Source organism: Lissotriton vulgaris, chromosome 10, assembly GCF_964263255.1.
Source record: "Lissotriton vulgaris chromosome 10, aLisVul1.2, whole genome shotgun sequence".
NCBI lineage: Eukaryota > Metazoa > Chordata > Amphibia > Caudata > Salamandridae > Lissotriton > Lissotriton vulgaris.
Genome location: NC_141698.1, coordinates 949,898,675 through 949,916,512, shown reverse-complemented (window position 1 = coordinate 949,916,512; position 17,838 = coordinate 949,898,675). Strand labels below are relative to the sequence as shown.

Genomic DNA, 17,838 nt, shown 5'->3' with positions numbered 1-17,838 from the left:
CAGCCCCCGACATCCTGGGGGCCCGCAACGGGCCCCCAAAAGCCAAAGTCCACATGCTTTTCCACGGCGGAAAAGCCGCCGCGGAAAAGCATGTCTCCGTGCAAATCCTAATTTGGCTGACAGTGTCTTGCAGACACCATCACCAAATAGCCCTCCCCTCCCCGCGGATCAGTGGCGGACGGACCTGCAGTCCGCCGCTGGTCCATCCACAATCCCACCGCCATCCTAATCTGGCGGTGGGTGTTCTATGTGGCTGCAGCGGTGAATCCGCATACTCCGGGACGGCGGTGGCTTCCGCCGGCCCGGAGTATGCGGATTCATTGCAATCATAATGAGGCCCTAAATGTGCTGTCACTGAAGGAACACATTTTTATAGGAATATTTAAACATGCATGGAAATGCCTCTCAGACAGCTACATTTTAAGTATCTGTTTACATTTAAATGCACAGAGAAAATTAATTAATGGGGCATCGAGGGGCTTAATGTAAACAAAACTGTAACTAGCATTGTGTGATACATCTATTGGGTAAAAAAACATCAACATAAATTTCTGGCACTGAAATTCTTCTGCATCTCATTTAATATGAATTGGTTTAAACTACAATTCAGAGCTGTGTGCCAAAGCAAAAACATTTAAGAACAATTCTGACTTGATTGGCTGTTTAGCATCTTTGATGGAAGTCTTTGACCTCAGTAATCCACTGTTGTTTATGATAGCTCTCTATTTGCAGCAGATCAAGTAAACCAATATCTGTGTAAGAGTTCAAGAAACAGAAACAATGCCATGAAGCTCAGTCACTGTAGATTCATCATGGAGATAATGACAAAGCCAGCTTTTTACTGACCGCATATCATAACAGACTCCTGATTCACTCCTATAAAGTCACCATTGGTAATTTGAAGATTTTTTTTTATATAAGATGTGAGCAATCTCACATTTTGTAAAGCTCTGTTCATGGTAAACTCATGATAGCAAAATAGGACAAACATTTTCAACATACACTTCATACCAAGCTTAGAAGACAAACACATTAGCAACCCAAACCAATCTTGGTTGAATGTGTATCATACATCAAGACTACCTTGTCCATTATAGCAGAAAACAACTACCAAGTCACGTACGAGAAGTATGGCATTCTTAAGGACAATTGAGTCTCTATCTTGAGATGCTATAGCGGATCTTGCAGGCTACTGAGCAGGGGTGGCCTTAGGCATGTGCAAGCTGAGCACCTGCACAGGGCCACCAAATTCTAGGGGCCTCTACACCAATATATATATCCTTAATATAATAATCCTCTGAGGATGGACACATATTTGCGTAGTGGCCACATGCTGGGATTTGGCGGCCTCTGGCTCTGTTCCACTTCCAAACACCCTGACCCTGGTCCCCCCTCTTCACTGTCCTCCGCGCCTGTGTTCCTCCTAGTTCCTGAGCTCTGGGGGGCTACGCCCCACCCAGACACCCTCGTCCGGGGCCCCCTACCTACACTCCCTGCCCAGGGCCGCCATGAGCCTAGAGCCGCCCCTGTACTGAGAAGTCTAATTTGTATCAGAACATTCTTATAGTGCTAGTAAAACTCAAATGTGTTGTCAGAATATCATCTAATATAAATATATAATCTACAAAAATATTCCCCATTAGGGATAATAACAGAAATTCTACACCAAAAGGCAAACATTGTTGTATGTGATATTTAGGACAAGACTTTTCTGTCAAACAGTTTTATTGTATATGATATCCTGACTTACCATAAGTTCTCATACAGATCTCACTACAACTTTCTTTCTCAGTTTGGGGGTGGCTCCTAGCTACTGCCAGTTCAATAGCATGTATAGCCTAAGAAAAGGACTGCTAAGAGAGAAGAAATCACCCATAACTTTTACAATCAAGGGCCTAATTATGATGTTGGTCAGAGTTGCCTCCGACCGACACCATTCCTGTGTGAGAACCGACCGACCATAGGTCGGCATTTCTGCACACCTCATAATAATGCGATTGCACATGGTGGAATTGCAAACTCCTATTTCTCAATGGGAGCTTGATCGGCAGGCAGAAAACGCTCGCAGCACAAGCTCCTATTGAAAAATAGCAGTTTGTGTAAATCCCTGCACCGCATGGCAGGCACCCTATGGTGCATGCCACACGTTGCAGGCATTTTCAGGGAGGGGGGGTGACATGACCATAGGCCACAGAGGGAAGAGGGCCCTGCAAGGAGCCCCCAAAGTCCCTTTCTGACAGCCTTTCCATGTCAGAAAGGCCAGCATGAAAAGGCTGTGGGAAACCAACATCATAACTCTGACGGCAGAACGCAGTCCTTAAGGGATTAGGAGCAGTTTCCGACTGACCAACAGGCTCCTTGAGCCCATCGGAACAGAGTCGGATTGACCGGTCGGTTTACACTCTGACTGCTGACATTGTTTTAGGCGGTCGGAATGTAAACCTACTATAACTGTCGGTAAGCCTCCGATGAGGGTTCGGAGGCTTACCGACCATCATCGTAATTGGGCCCTTAGTGTTAGTTTTTCTTTTTTCAATTTTACACATGGCGGCTGAATCATGTTTTGTTTACGTGAGCTTGTTTGCAAATGCATAAAATTGCACAAGTTTTTGATTAAACATTTCTGGGTACAGTACTTCACAACATTGAGATAGATGGTGGTTTGTGCAGATACCTTTATTATCACTTATTAGCTTACCTCATATCCCTTCAAGGAAGGTCCCACAAGGACTACAGGTCGCATTGAAGGCACTACATCATAGGGAGGGACATGCTCTGTCTGTTCAAAGAGAAATTACACTCAGATTTATGCACAAATTTATAAGTATTGTTTTCTAAGCAGTTCATATCATTCTTTTGTTTTAATAAAAGAACAAAAACTTGAAAAGGTTTAAACTTATTTTTGTCTCTACATGTGTTAAGAAGCTTAAATGATGTCTGGTTATTACTTGGTAAATATTTTAGCAGTGGCTAAGATTTTGGAAAACAATGAAGCCTTGTCAATATTTACTACCTACCTACAAGTAACAATGTGGGCCATAGTAAATTGAGCTTCTTCTTTAATATACCATTAAAATTTGATTAATTACGGTTTAGAGAACTGCAAACTTAAATCCCTTTTTCACTGCAAGACTGTTTCACCTTTAAGCTGCAAATCTAGTGATGCTTAGGAGTTTCCCAGCAGCGTATTAGCTGATTTATATTAAGGGCTTAAAGGATAGGTTTCATAGAAGCTTCAGAACTTATGATTAAATATATGCAATACAAATACATTTTCTGCATATATTTATTTCCCACCGTCCTGAGTTCTTACATTGTGGAGATACTGTATCACAGGATTAGGAAACTCAATATATCAAACACCATTCCAACTATCTGCAGAGGAAAATTCTATGTTCAAAGCTGTGATTCGTTTGCCTTTGTAAATCACTAATCTGCATCCAGAGATATATAGCTTTTTAATGTTTATGTTACCCTAACACATGAAAAATCTTTGTGGGAATAGGCCTCAGAAATGAATCTTTGGCATGGTCTGACCCTGATCTCCCTTTCAAAGTGTGGCTGTCACGGCCAAGGTAAGGTCATTATAGAATGGCTGATTGTATTTGTTGATTGTCCTAAACCTAACGCATACTACCCATGTGTATATTTCTGAAGATACTTCTGCTGTGAAATGGTAATGAGCTCTTGGCAGATTCCCTTGTATATATGTTTAATGCCACTATGTCATCTGCCATGGAAATAATGAATTCTCCTTTTCAGTTCAATGTTTGCCAGAGGGAGACCTCTGTAACCTCATGATGAAATAATAAAGAGCAAAATGTGGTACCCAACAGGATCATCTATAATTGTAGAAGAGTCCAATGCATTGGTCTCTTGTTAAATGAATCATTTGAATGACGTTTATTGGTCCTACACAGACTCAGTCTCAAAGTATGTTATTCACCATTTTGAAATCATATTACATGTATTTTGGGAATTCTGTGCCTGGTCTAAAAGTGTGAAATAATGGGTGGCCTGCCTATCTCTATTTCCTCACTAGATGGACCTATTGTTTGACGGTACATACATTAAACATACTCCATGCTCAGCTGAAATGCCTCCAGAGAACAGGTTTACTTGGCTAACCCTCAAGTGGTATGTAGAGCAATGTACAATGTTGGCTATAGGAGAAGGGGCATTTTGATGTTTAAATATGGTGCAGGGACAGAATATCGACTCAAAAATATCAATTTACACAAATATCGAGTTAAAAATATCATGGGTCAGAAATATCGACAGACAAATACTCGTGGTCCAGAATATCGAATTTAGGTAAGTAATATCGATGTTAAAACTATTGAAGTGTAAAATATTATTTGCAAAAATATAGTTATTAAAGATATCGAATTGTTATTAATGTTACGTATTTTCGTATGTATTTTATATGCAAGTCATGTATGTTTTTTGTATAAGATTTGTTTGTATTTTTATTATATGTGTTACATTTTTGTGTTTTTAGTTCTGTAGTGGGTTGTAGGTTTATAGGAGAATCGGGTGGGAATTAATTTAATTATAAACAATTTATTGATTTTTTTTTAGTAGTCAATAATTATTTTTATTTGAATTTTGCGTTTTTAGTTCGGCAGCGGGTTTATAGGATGATAGGGTGGGAAGTAATTTAATTATATCAAATTGATTGAATATTTTGTATTTATTATTATTTGTTTAATTGAGATGTTATAGTGTTTAATAGGTAAAGTAATTTATTAATATTTAATGGGTTAATTAATTGTAATTAGTTAACTGGTAATCAATTATGGTAATTGTGTAATTACTCTTAGGTGTGTGTTGTGGTGTTTATAGGTGTAAAGGGTGGGAAGTAATTTATTCTTAATTGATCAATTAACTAATTGTTAATTAATTTTAATTAATTAATTAGTAATTAATTATGACAATTGTGTAATTAATTGTAGGTGTGTGTTTTGGTGTTTATAGAAGTAATGGGTGGTGAGTATGTTGTATTTAATTTATTATATAGTTGTTCATTAATGTTAATTATTTGATATTTATTTTGTGTAATTGTTTATTTGTTTGTGTGTTGTATTTCCTTTTAAAGGGGTAAAAGGGGGATATTAAATATATTTTTGAATGTTTAATTATTAGTTGCAAATAGTAATAGTTTTTCTTTTAAAATAATATTTAATTGAGTTTTATTATGTTTTAGTTTAATTTAGGTGAGTGTTGTGGATATTATAGTGTTAAAGCATGTGAATTTCACTTTTAATAATATTTTATTAATTGATTAATAATTATGTTAGCTATGGAAATAAATGTAATTAAAAATGTTGATGTGTTTTTGTTAATGGTGTGGTGTGATAGAGTAGAAGAAAAAATATACATTTATGTTTTAATTAATTGTTTTCTTTGCTAATATTTGCTACTTTTAAATATTTTTTGTTTTTAAATGTATTTATTAATTTTACATATTATTTGTAGGTTTTTGTTATATGTAATTCATATTATATGTGTTCATTTGATATATTTTATATATTTATTTGTATATATTTAAAATATTTTTTATTTTATGATTTTTACAATATTGTAATATTTTTAGATTTTTTTTCAATTGTTTAATTTATATTGGTAATTTTTGTTTTTCTGCTATCCAACACTTTCCCTAATGCTGTATTCACTGGATTGGAAATAGTAATGTTTACCCCTCCGCTATCCAACACTTTCCCTACTGTTGCACTCACTGGAATGGGAATAGTATGTTTGCCCCTCTGCTATCCAACACTTTCCCTATGGTTGCAGTCACTGGAGTGGGAATATTAATTGTTACCCCTCCGCTATCCAACACTTTCTCTACTGTTGCACTGATTGGAGTGTGAATAGTAATTTTTATCCCTCCGCTATTCAACATTTTCCCAACTGTTGCACTCACAGGAGTTGGAATGGTGAATGTAATTCCTCCTGCTATCCAAAACTTACCCTACTTTTGAACTTACTGGAGTGGGAATAGTAATTTTTACCCCTCTGCTATCCAACACTTTTCCTAATGTTTCACTCTTTGGAGTGGAAATAGTAATTTTTTCCCCTTCACTATGCAACAGTTTCCCTACTGTTGCACTCTTTGGAATGGGACTAATAATTTTTACCCCTCCGCTATCCAACACTTTCCTTACTGTTACACTCTTTGGAGTGGAATAGTAATTTTTTCCCCTTTGGTATACAACACTTTCCCTACTGTTGCTATCATTGGAGTGGGAATAGTAATTTTACCCCTCTGCTATACAACATTTTCCCTACTTTTGCACTCACTGGAGTTGGAATAGTACATTTAATTATTCCGCTATCCAACACTTTCCTTACTGTTGCTCTTATTGTATTGGTAAATGTAAGTTTAATTTTATTTTAATAGTTTTATTTTTTAATTTATTATAGATTTTTTTTACATCATTGATATATATATATATATATTATTTTTATATCATTTTAAAGTTTAAAAATTAAATAAAGATCCTTAATACATTATGTTTAAATAAATATATGTATACATTTGTATGTTTGTATGTTTATATTTTTTTAATTAAGTGTATTTGATCTATTTAGTTAAAATGTATGTTAAATGTAATTTATTTTGTTAAAAATAATATCAATATTTATTATATTTACTATATATTATTTTATTTTGTATTTATTTTTACATCGCTATTTTTTACATCAATATTTTTTACCTCAATATTTTTGATTCAATATTTTTATTCTTACCTGTTAAGGTATTGGAGTCGATATTTGTTTTTTATTTTTTATTTTGAATATTAAGGACATTGATGTTTGTTGCATCGATATTCTATCAGTGAACCTTATATACCGGACGTTGGGAACACATTAAATGCTTCTACCAACAATCTGGCACCCTCTGATATCGGCTCTCAAGGACAGCACTTTGCAAATATGTAATGTAGCACCAGTCCTGATGCCTTTAAGATGCTGTGCACTTGATGGGTAGCACAATACACTGGCAACTTTATGCTTTGCAGTAGCTAAAATAGTAAGTGCACCTGCATAGCACACTCTACGTACTAATTTGTGTCTAGGAGCTGTTAACTTGCATTATGATCCTACTCTTACTAAATTGATTGACTGCATAAATTTGAGAAAGTACACGCCCCAGATAGGATGCAAACCTATAATTTTTAAGCAATTGCATATCTCTTCTGTAGCTAAATCACCCCACTGCAAAAAGCTACATTGATTATTTAGTATTTCTATTTCGTACACACATTTCTTATCAAAACATGTATTACTATATATAATAGCTACAAAACAATATGTCATAAATAAGCATAGAGTGTGTAAATATTAATAATTACTTTCGGATCAAATACAAAAAGAACCCCACCAAATGCTACCAATAATATTCATGTTGATGTTAATTGTTTTCCCAGGCCTAATTATAACAAATACAACAGATACAACAAAAACAAAGTGGGACACACAGACATGTGTATAATAATAGCTCAAAATGGCACAAGAAGCAAACAAAAGCATCCTAGACCATTCAAAGAAATGTGTGCGTCAGTCCTTTCGCTGGGCTACTACTTAATTGTACACAATAAATTATTAAAAACCATTGCCCAAGACATCATTAGCATGTGAAGCAAACTCAATGTTTATACAGTGAAAGGACATAGCTGCTAATATTTATTTTAAAGCCAGACATTGGAAATGATGATGCATGTTGATGGCCTGTAAACATATTCTGTAGATTTCAGATTGTGATACATGAGCTGCTTAGTCATAGCTGACTGACACAAAACTAAGTTCAAGACTAATCAACAGTGTAGAAGAGACCCTAAGACAGCTAGAGTTGTTACTTGATAGAATAGGTTATTGTCCTCTACCAAAACAGAACACTCAGGTGCCAAGACCCTGTAATGATTCATTCCACTTAATTAAATAAGTGAAGAACCAAGATACACCGCAGCCGTGACAGTGTGGCTGAGGGTACTCATCAATAAATTTCCAAGAGACTGGAAAAATGACCTAAGTAAATCATTCTTTTTGATTATATGAGTACTGGCTTGGGAAGCTGAATGAATCTCTGCTTCTCTCTCCCTCGTCCTGTAATTTGGAGTATTGTCCTCTAGCAAGCAGGTCTGCAAGAGTTGCCCAAAGTTTTTGTATGTCAGGAGGAAACATCAAGGACACAAGTTGAAGGTGACGTTGGACCTCTCCAAAGGTCCTCATCCTGAGTCCAGCATTAATCCCGAGTGAGGTGCTATTGTGAGTTTACGCCCAAATTGGTGGTACGTTTAGCTCACAGATTTTGCATGATTTCGCCACACACATGTTGACAATTAGTGCCTGATGGACATAATGCATACAAGTATAATATTATTTTGAGTTAGGCAGTTAAGAACCAGTGGAAAATGCTCTTATTACCTCATCATCCTAGTCAGAGTTGTGAAGCTCAGAGTGGAGAGTTAATATCGCACCTTGTGAGTTGCGCACCCAGCGGTGCTTAATAGGTGTTTTACTACCTCCCAAGTAAAGGGAAATTGGAAATGAGGTCTATGGTGTGTCTTAAACAGGAGAGTATCTATTAGTGACACCTTGGCATTAATTTATGAGCTATAATATACAAGTATTGTAGGGCCTATATCACTATTCTTAGTTATTAAATATTTATGTATTATCGTAGTAGAATCTTGATCGGTAGAATATGTGGCTGTGAAAATTATAAATATGCTTTGCAATGTAAAAGACAGCAAATATATCAGCATCACTATAATACTTGTTAATGTGATCTAAATTTGAATGCACCTGCTAATCAAGGAAACTGTGTCTAAGGGCCTGTTATTTCATGTGCGCTGGATCACTCGTCCATTATCCCATATTATATAAATTTGAATATTTATGTTGAGTATGGCCCATTAATATTCATATGTACATAATTGTTCATATGCTTTAAGAAGTCTTGCACCCTTAAGAAATGTGTATCTAGTAAATAAAATATTAGTTGAGGAAAACACAGAGTGACTGGTAGAATGCTTGAATGAATCTGAGTTAATAGTAATTACTGGAGCCACATTCCAGGCTACCGATGTTCACCGACTGTAGACAGACCAGCTTTATGTAAATCACCCTTGGTCCTTCCCCGCCTGAAAGAGTCCACCCTGGCCTCCCAGGCCAGGCTCCCTCCAGATCGAAACACAAGCATACCCTTACCGGTATATAATACTTTTATTTTGATTTGTTAAAATCGTAAAAGGGTGGAACTTACCACCATGTGATAAACATCAACATATTGAATCAGCGTAAAACAGCATAAAACATGCCCCGTGTCCGGGGCGACTTTGCACAGATATACATGATAAGTAAAACAGGGAGAACGTTTTTAAATATACAAAGATAAAAGGAAGCAGGAGTAGTGCTTTTATAAGGCAGTGGCCCTCTCATTAAAAGATTGGGGCCAGCAAATAACAGTTATAACAAGGGGTACTGCACACATAAGGGCTTATATTTGATTAAATGCATACCCTGACCGATGTAGGCCTGCTTAGACCGTATCAGTGAGTTTAACCGCATCGCTGCGGCGGCTTTTCCCGCTGTGTGCGGCTATTTTCAAAATCCCTCGTTACATGACGAGCTCAGCTCGTCATCAGCATACGAGCGCCGTAGCTGATGACGAGCTCATCAGCATCGAAGGGGTTAAAGTTAATTTCAATGCACAATGAGCTTGGGGCCACGTCTGGTCTGGGTCTCATTGGGCAAACAACGATGGGCTGGAACACGGCTCCGACTACCAGTACCTGAGTTCATTTCAAGCATTCGACTCATCACTTTTTTGTTTATTAATCGAGCACCACTCCTGCTGTCCTCATTTATGATTATACCATGGCACCATTGGACATACAAGGCAGTCAGGTGTGCTAGCCAGGCAATATGATGAACTCATTTGTACTGCCACGGTACTTTCATATCTTTTTTAAGAGTAACTACAGCCTATGCTAGTTGTTCAACTCCCTCCTGAGTACCGCTATCGACATTGCCAGTTGATGAAACTAAAGGATAAGATGAACATTTTAATGTCAACATCTGTAATACACATCCACAAGTGCATGTATGGAGAAGAATGCATGGCACCCTTGCACTTAACAAGTGCACTTAAGGTATGGCTTGTTAGGGTCTAACATCAGTAACTGTGTATAGGAATGTACACTCCATCAAATCGCATATAAACTGGCCTGACATTTTAGAGTCAAACCCATCGAAACTCTTGGTTTTAGCAGAAACAAATTGAGATCTGGCCTCACATTCCAGAAATGTCTGCAAGAATTGTATAAACAATGGGGGCCACATGCTAATGATGCCAGCAGCCGCATAAACACAAGTCTCCTCCATGCAAACTTACCGATTTCTGTTTCTGCTTAGCTACAGCAGCATGGAAAAGAAACAAAGAATTACAAAGCATGCATGTTATTGACTTGCCAAAGGACACAGACACTTAACAGGTGGCGCACGGGGATGCGGTGCACGTCAGCAGGTGGACAGGTGGCACGGCGGAAGCTGCGGTTACCTTCTTAAAGAAGGGCATTCGTTTCTCTTTGGAGAGGGGCGACGTTACATTGTTTGCACAAGTTTTGGGGGAGCGATGGTTTGCCGGCATATCATTTTCTTCTGCATCTAAGCCGGCGGCATCTAAGTCTAAAGCTATACAGACAAATAATTCACAATTACAAGGTGAGGAGAGGAGGAGCATACATAACACAGGGAACTAGAAATGAAAAGAAAATCGCAGCAACAGGGATATAAAAGTATAAAATATCAATCACAGCAATAGATAATGATGCAAAACTGCTAGAGGAAATATTAAACCTGTAAAATAGGAAGTTGTAACATATACACAGTATAACAACAACAAAATAATTCTAATTTACCTCGATCGCCTACAGGAAAGATGTGCATGGATTTGTTTGCATGACGCAGCCAGGACCGCTGGAATTATGCAATATCGCAGCTGCAATAACTTCCTATAATCTCACATCTGCTACATGATTGGGAGATTTAAACAAAAATATTTTCAACCCTAAACGGATCAAAAGTTATTAAGTAAGAACCACGCAGGCTGCTGCACAGGGGCACGCACTCTGGTATTCTATCAATTACTGGTTGCTCTATTTAGGTGTTAAACTGTTACTACTTTGTTGAAGTTTGGATCCAGATAGTATTAATGTGTTAAAAAGGCAAAATACCAGAGTGAAACTGCCAGAAAATGTGCCACAATAAGCTGCATAAATTGCCTTTTTGCCACATAATTTAGTCAAACCTGCCGCATAATTTGGCCCTTCACTGCCACATAATTCCAGTAGCCCTGCACATAGCAATTTAGATGATTCTCTACAGGTGCAGGCACTTTTATTTCACAAAATGCAGAACCATAAAGACCATATTGCACAGGGACCTGTGCAATATTTTCAATTTTTCCTGGACAGGACCTTGCACAGCTTCAATAGTGCTTAATTAGTTACCTCTTCCTGACAGAAATAACAAAATCAGAACATTCACATTGCATTCATGCACCCTGTTAGTTAAACTTTGCAGGAAAAGCCTACACAATCTCTGAGCCTAGCTATTGTGTAATCAACTGTTCGTTCTTGAAAGCTTAACATTCTAATTAGTATGGGGCCAGTAATTAGTTCTACCTATCTGGAAGTATCTTCCAAAATCTCAATTGCTATTGCCAGGAAAGGTTTGTTTTTAAGAAAGCAAAGCCTGTTCTGCCTGAAACATTATATTCTCAACTACATAATTAAAAGATCATCAAACAGTAAAAGGATAGCATTTCCATGTTTGAAAGAAGCATTGTTTTCATGCTAACTTCACCAAAATACACATGTAATATTAGAAAAAACATAACAGGAGACTTGTAAAATAACTTCCTATATTGTCCTCGCGAGCGTCCGGTGAAATTTCCAAAACATCTGTCCTTTGACCTTGTGGTTTATGATGTCACCAGAATCGCTCAATGGCAATATAGGCCCATATTACACGATTACTGGGCTGTGTGTAGTGGGATCTGAAGTCTGGGGCTCGAAGTTATATTAGACATTGGGGCCTATTTACAAAGGCATTTGGGGAATAATAAAATACTACTCCTGTAATATTATTTTATGTATTCTTACATACCTTAGTGAATTGTTCGCAACACATATAAAAGGGAATAAAATAGGAATATTCGGGGTGCATTCATATAGAATGAGTATATACAAAAATGACTTTCCTCTTTACACTTTTAATAATAGGGAGTTGAACAGTTAAGAACTGATTCGCTAAGGCATGCAAGAACGTGAAAGCATACTCCTGTAGCGCCCATACACGTGCACTTTCACACAAATGCACATGCATATTAAGCAGTGTCAGTCACCACAGTGAAGTTATGGTACAGCTGCACTTTCCGTTGATTTTCACTAACTATGAAACTCAGTTAGTGTTGTCATTCTCGTTCGCAATGTAAAATGTTATGCAATTCCATGCAGGGGAAAAAAGCCTGGGAGGTGATGAGGGAGCTGGAGGTGTGGGGAGGTGGGAGGAGTGGGGGTGGGGGAGGGGATTGGTATTTTGCCAAATGTGGAATTCAAATATAATTTCACTCAGAAACAGAGCGTTTGTAGTTTTGGACTACATTCATTCGACAGATTTGAGTTGTTCCCCTGTAAAAAAGATTGCAGGGTGGATAATAGAAGATGTATAGTAAACCATGGCTCTTTATATCACATTTTTGAAATTTTGCGATAAATCTTATTTGATTTTTTTGACAAATGTGACCGGCTGATGAAAGCAATAATTTACCCCCAACATCTTGAAAATCATGATTTTGCACACAATTATGATTTTTGTTTAGTGGAAAAAAGAATTCTACAGCAAAATTGGGGGCACTATAAGAGTTGCCTGGCCCCAGGAGAGTACTGCGGCCCCTCAGAAGTGTGGAAAATGAGGCCAAACAACTAAGAAAAAAATAGTTAAAATTGGGATTTTCATGTAAGTTGCCACCACACAGCGGCCATAAAGCATTAGGAAAAAAACAACACAATTTTGTCAAAATATTGTAATTTTTCTAGAAATCATGATTTTTTTACAAAACATTATGAACTCTGGTAGGTTGCCCAAGTTGCTGCTACTTATTTAGCTTAAATGGCCAATAACGGCGACCAGTGCTAGGTGGGCATAGGATGTGGCTTAAGGGCAAGCTTTGTGGCAACCCCCATTGCATACAGCCAAAGTCTGTGCACAGTGCTGAATGGATTTGTTGCAGATGAATGAATTGCATCATAAGAAAATACATTTACTGAACATAACACAGTTAAAAGTTCGTTACGGTCAGTTGAAGCAGGCCTTAAAAGCCCTGAAATTTGCCAGTTATGGTATGCAAACAACGTACATTGCATGTTAAATACACTAGGCAGTGCTCACAGATTTTCAGGTACTACGTGGTCCTGAATATTTTTGGTGTTCATGTAAGGGGAGGTTCGGCAGCTCCCAACTCTGTGATGCACGCAACTTTGCAGCTTAAACAAAAAATACAGGTTAAATTGTGTAACAGAGTGCCCTACTTAATTTATTTATTGATTCAACCAATGTACCACATAACTTGTGCCATGATTTTATTTGAGATGTCATCAGTGAAGTCATCAATACCATTTAATATGTCCTGATATGTCATCTATACTGTCATAAGCAGTGCATGGTAGATGTGAGTTATGGTTCGTTTACCTAACCATCAATGGCAAATTTCAGTGTTCTTTAAGTTTTCATTTTGGAGGAGTATTAGAATTCTAAATGAGTTTTCTCGACTATTTTGGTGAAAGTTATATTTAGCCCAAATATTGCAGCCCTTGAGCTAGGATAGTAAATTGGCCCTATCGGTGTCCAACACTTCTCTGCTGCTCTGAGTGTGACACTGGTTGTGGGAAATGGCAGTAGAAAACAGCTGCAACCAGTGCAGATAAAAGCAGTGGGGCCAGTTGGGGGGTTGGGGAGGATTTCGAAAGATGACGAGGGAACATTTATTATTTATTTAATTTATCCTCGTGGTCGTCTGTTGAATCCCCCTCCACCCCCACCCTGGCCCCATTGCCTCACCACGCTTACCTGCACGGGTCGCGACTGGTCGCGGCACAGTACTCCTGAGTAATGCTACTTTTTTTGTGAGATGACATCACACAGGAGTTAATGCACACTTGACTGGTAGTCATATTCTGGGAGTGGCAAGAAGTTGTATATCATGCTATTTTGAGTCTTAACACGACATTACCAGCACAAATTGCTTTGTAAATTGTGTCCTCTGTGTCTCTTGCATGCACTACTCAGAGCACCAAAACATATGTTGCAAGAAATTATTGAGTAAGATGGTACCTTCTGAGGAAAACAAATGGTGTCATTCTTGGATAACACGAGGCGCTGGTTGAGATTTTGTGAACAAGGCCATCGTCTGATGCGGATTTAGAAAATGTATGTTTAAAAAAACATTCGGTGACTTGGTCAAGAAGTGCTCCACCATCAATACTTCCCATAGCTGGTTTGAATGTATGTCCTGCGGCTATTTGGGGGGAGAGAACGGGTTTAAATGAATCCTGTGAATTACTGCGAGGTAGAAAAATTCATTCAGATCTCCAGGAAATGTCACCAGTAGTAATAACCACTGCCAGCAAATGCATTCACAATGCTCTTTGCATGCCTTGGGCACATATTTATCACTTAAAACTCTGCCAAAAAACCTGAAAGCCTTTGCCAATGTTGTGAAAAAAGTAGCAAAAAGGGGACCTATTTGTATATAATGCTTTTATGGGATCAGAGCATGAATACGGCAACCATTGTGATAGTTGAGTGTACTTCACAGAATGTAACCTAGCCTCTTGTGCATTCACATTATAGCACTTCCTAGAAGGCAGACAGATGCAGCAAATAGCTTATTGCATGAGGTAATGAAATAACGCTCCACTAGGTGGAGCCAAAGCTACCTGAATGAATGTTTCAAACAACTGGTAACAATAGGTCCGGCAGACAGCTGAACAGTCAAACCAGACCTTATAAATGGATTCCATGTTTGAAGAGTAAGACTGTGTTGTGATGAGCAAAGTGATGCTACTTCTGCAACACCATACCTCATAGGAGAAAAAGAGGGGGAAACTAGTGATGAGACATGGGGCACCTGGACAGAGTGAATGACATTGAGGTCTCGTGTTTCTCCGATGCAACAAGAAACTGGCACATTTTCATTCCACTTAAATGTTGTAGTGTTTAAGTATTATCATGTTCTCTGGATAGGTTGATGGTTTTGCACGTATTTACATAAGTGGAACTGATGCCACGAGCAACCGAGGGGTGATGTAAACTGGCTAACTGCGGAGACTTTGACGGGAAGTCGAGAAATTCGATTTGACACATTTCAAGAAAATGTTATCCTACTTTTTAAGGCACCTGAGTAAAGTGACAACTACTAATAGTAAAGTGCAGATTCCGCTGATTTTCAGATTAATTCAATTTCCATTTTGAAAAGGTGTTTTGTAGGAGAAAGAAGTTTGCAGTTTCCAAGCACATGTGCAAGTAAACGTACGCCTCTTTCATATGTAAATGTAAATATAAATTGATACTTGTATAGCGCACTACTCACCCGCAAGGGTCTCAAGGCGCGCAACAGATGAGCTTGTACTCACCTCCACATTTACTAAGGCTCTGCGTTTGTGCAAAGTAACACACAATGGCTTAAAATCGTACAGGAGTATTCACTATCTAGCGCAAAGGGTGTTTTGCAATGTACCTTGGCTTGCTTTGCGTCAAGGGGCCATTGCTGGGGCAGATCAGGCAAATACCCAGATGTTTTAACATAAAGCACAATCTACGCAGATCAGGCAAATACCCAGATGTTTTAACATAAAGCACAATCTACGATAATAGCCACACCAGGGTGTGCGTAAAAAACGAACACTTCTGTAAAACGAATTTATTGTATGTGGGCTGCACTGCATGGTCCACACCCAATGCACGGAAATCCTCTGCGCTTTTCTAGGCATAGAACGTTATGCTGGAAGAGTATGTATGCCTAAAGTACAAACCCTACGTTAGAAATCGCACACTCACCTTTGCACTATGGTCTAAGGCTGCCCTCCAGTGGAGGGGATACCACCAGCAGTTTGTAAATCTTGGTAGATACGACCCTGCACTGTGTTTTCCTCCCTCTTGGGCAAATGCAGTGCAGAAAGTCTGACTGCTGCCCTGTATTGCAAAATGAAACAGAATACATCTGGCCCATACCCTAAAAAACACCTTCAGGCATAAAGCTCGGACAACTACAAGCAGATACTTACCAGATGTTGGAGGAGTGGATCTTCTCGAACTAGGCACAATATCTCCCAAACTAGAAGACGAGTTTGCTCCAGATTTACTAAAGGAAAGAAATAGAAAGCTATGTTATCAGTTGATGTAAACTATTTCTTATAGCAAGAACTAATGCAAGCAACAATGTTACTTGTAAAATAATGATGCATGTACAAATAGACCCCACCAAAATTTGTATTCGGCAAGGGTAATCTGCATACATTTCAATTATAGGGTTGTGCTTCCACAGCATTTTTTAATAGGTCTTACTCTTTCACACATGCTTTGCTCCAGAGGGAGATTGGTTCGAGCAGGAAATGTCTGGCAACAACTGAGAAACTGATATGTGCTGCAAGACACCTTCTGCTCAAGCAAGTCTCACACTGGTGTCTCGTGTGACTTTGATATGCAAACTATACCCGAGCGTCCAGTGTTCATGCGAGATAGAGGTCAAGTGCTATGGGCATAGCAAACATAATTTTGCATAATTTTCATGAAATAACGCACATTTAACTAACAAATCCAGTCGTGCATATAGGGCTAGAATGATTTTGTTTATTGCAAAAAAAATCGCCTAACGGGATAACCAAAATTAAATCATTAAAATGCATAGGGCTGGACAGGGAACCAAAGCCAGCCCTGGCACATGTGTTCTAAGCAGCCCCAATCACTTTTTCTCCACTCTCCCTCAATCATCTATTTGGGTCTGGTGGCTCAGTGGACTAAAGCATACATTGCAGGGGCCTGTGTTCGATATCATGGTCACAGGTTCAAATCCCGGCGGGTCCACTCAGCATTTCATCCATCTGATGTCGATAAAATGAGTACCATTGAACTGGGTAACAATAAACGTCTGTCATTTAGCGATAAGATTTTATAAATACACATTATTTTTCACTCGCACTCCTCGTCTCTCCTGTCTCTCTGATTTCTCCGCATCCTCTCTATTTTCTCTCTTTGTTTACATCCACCCTGGGTCTCCGGGAATAAAGGCGCAGAGGTACCAGCAGTGGCCCTGGGACTTAAAAAAAACGGCCTCTAAACACCCCAATCCACTGACGAGGTGCCCGATGGGAGATAATGCACAAGTGTTTAAAACTATAGGTAATAATACGAAGCACACTGCGCGAAATTTACAGCTTCACAAATACTTTACCTATGTGCAGGATTGTTCCTGCATGACTGTACGAGCTAAATGAAATGACTACAATGTATAGTGAAAGCAGTTTACATACAGTGTAATTTATTTCACACCAAATAAGTGTATGCCTTACTGCAATAGTGATAGATCTGGGGGTCTCTAATTGGCAATGGTATTCACCTTTGTCAAAATAGGGACCCTTACTTCTAAGTCAGGATAAGGGGATTACACTCCTTTAAAAACCCCTGCTCACCCCCTTGGTAGCTTGGCACGAGCCGACATGCTTATCTCATAGGCAGTGTGCTAAGCATTTGTGAATATACACAGTAATA

General features: G+C 38.4%; 1 protein-coding gene across 5 annotated transcripts in view; it reads right to left on the bottom strand.

The window, feature by feature from the left end:
• Nucleotides 1-17,838, bottom strand: part of CACNB2 (calcium voltage-gated channel auxiliary subunit beta 2) — a 1,003,604-nt gene that overhangs the window by 67,504 nt on the left and 918,262 nt on the right. For 3 of the 5 annotated variants that reach the window (XM_086941951.1, XM_086941953.1, XM_086941952.1), the window contains 3 exons: nt 16,356-16,432; nt 10,568-10,701; nt 2,699-2,779 (listed from right to left, as the gene is read on the bottom strand). In XM_086941951.1, coding sequence (XP_086798077.1) covers nt 2,699-2,779; nt 10,568-10,701; nt 16,356-16,432 — 292 coding nt within the window. Of the gene's footprint in view, nt 1-2,698; nt 2,780-10,402; nt 10,423-10,567; nt 10,702-16,355; nt 16,433-17,838 lie in introns of all 5 variants that reach the window. The other 2 variants (XM_086941954.1, XM_086941955.1) reach the window with 1 other exon arrangement.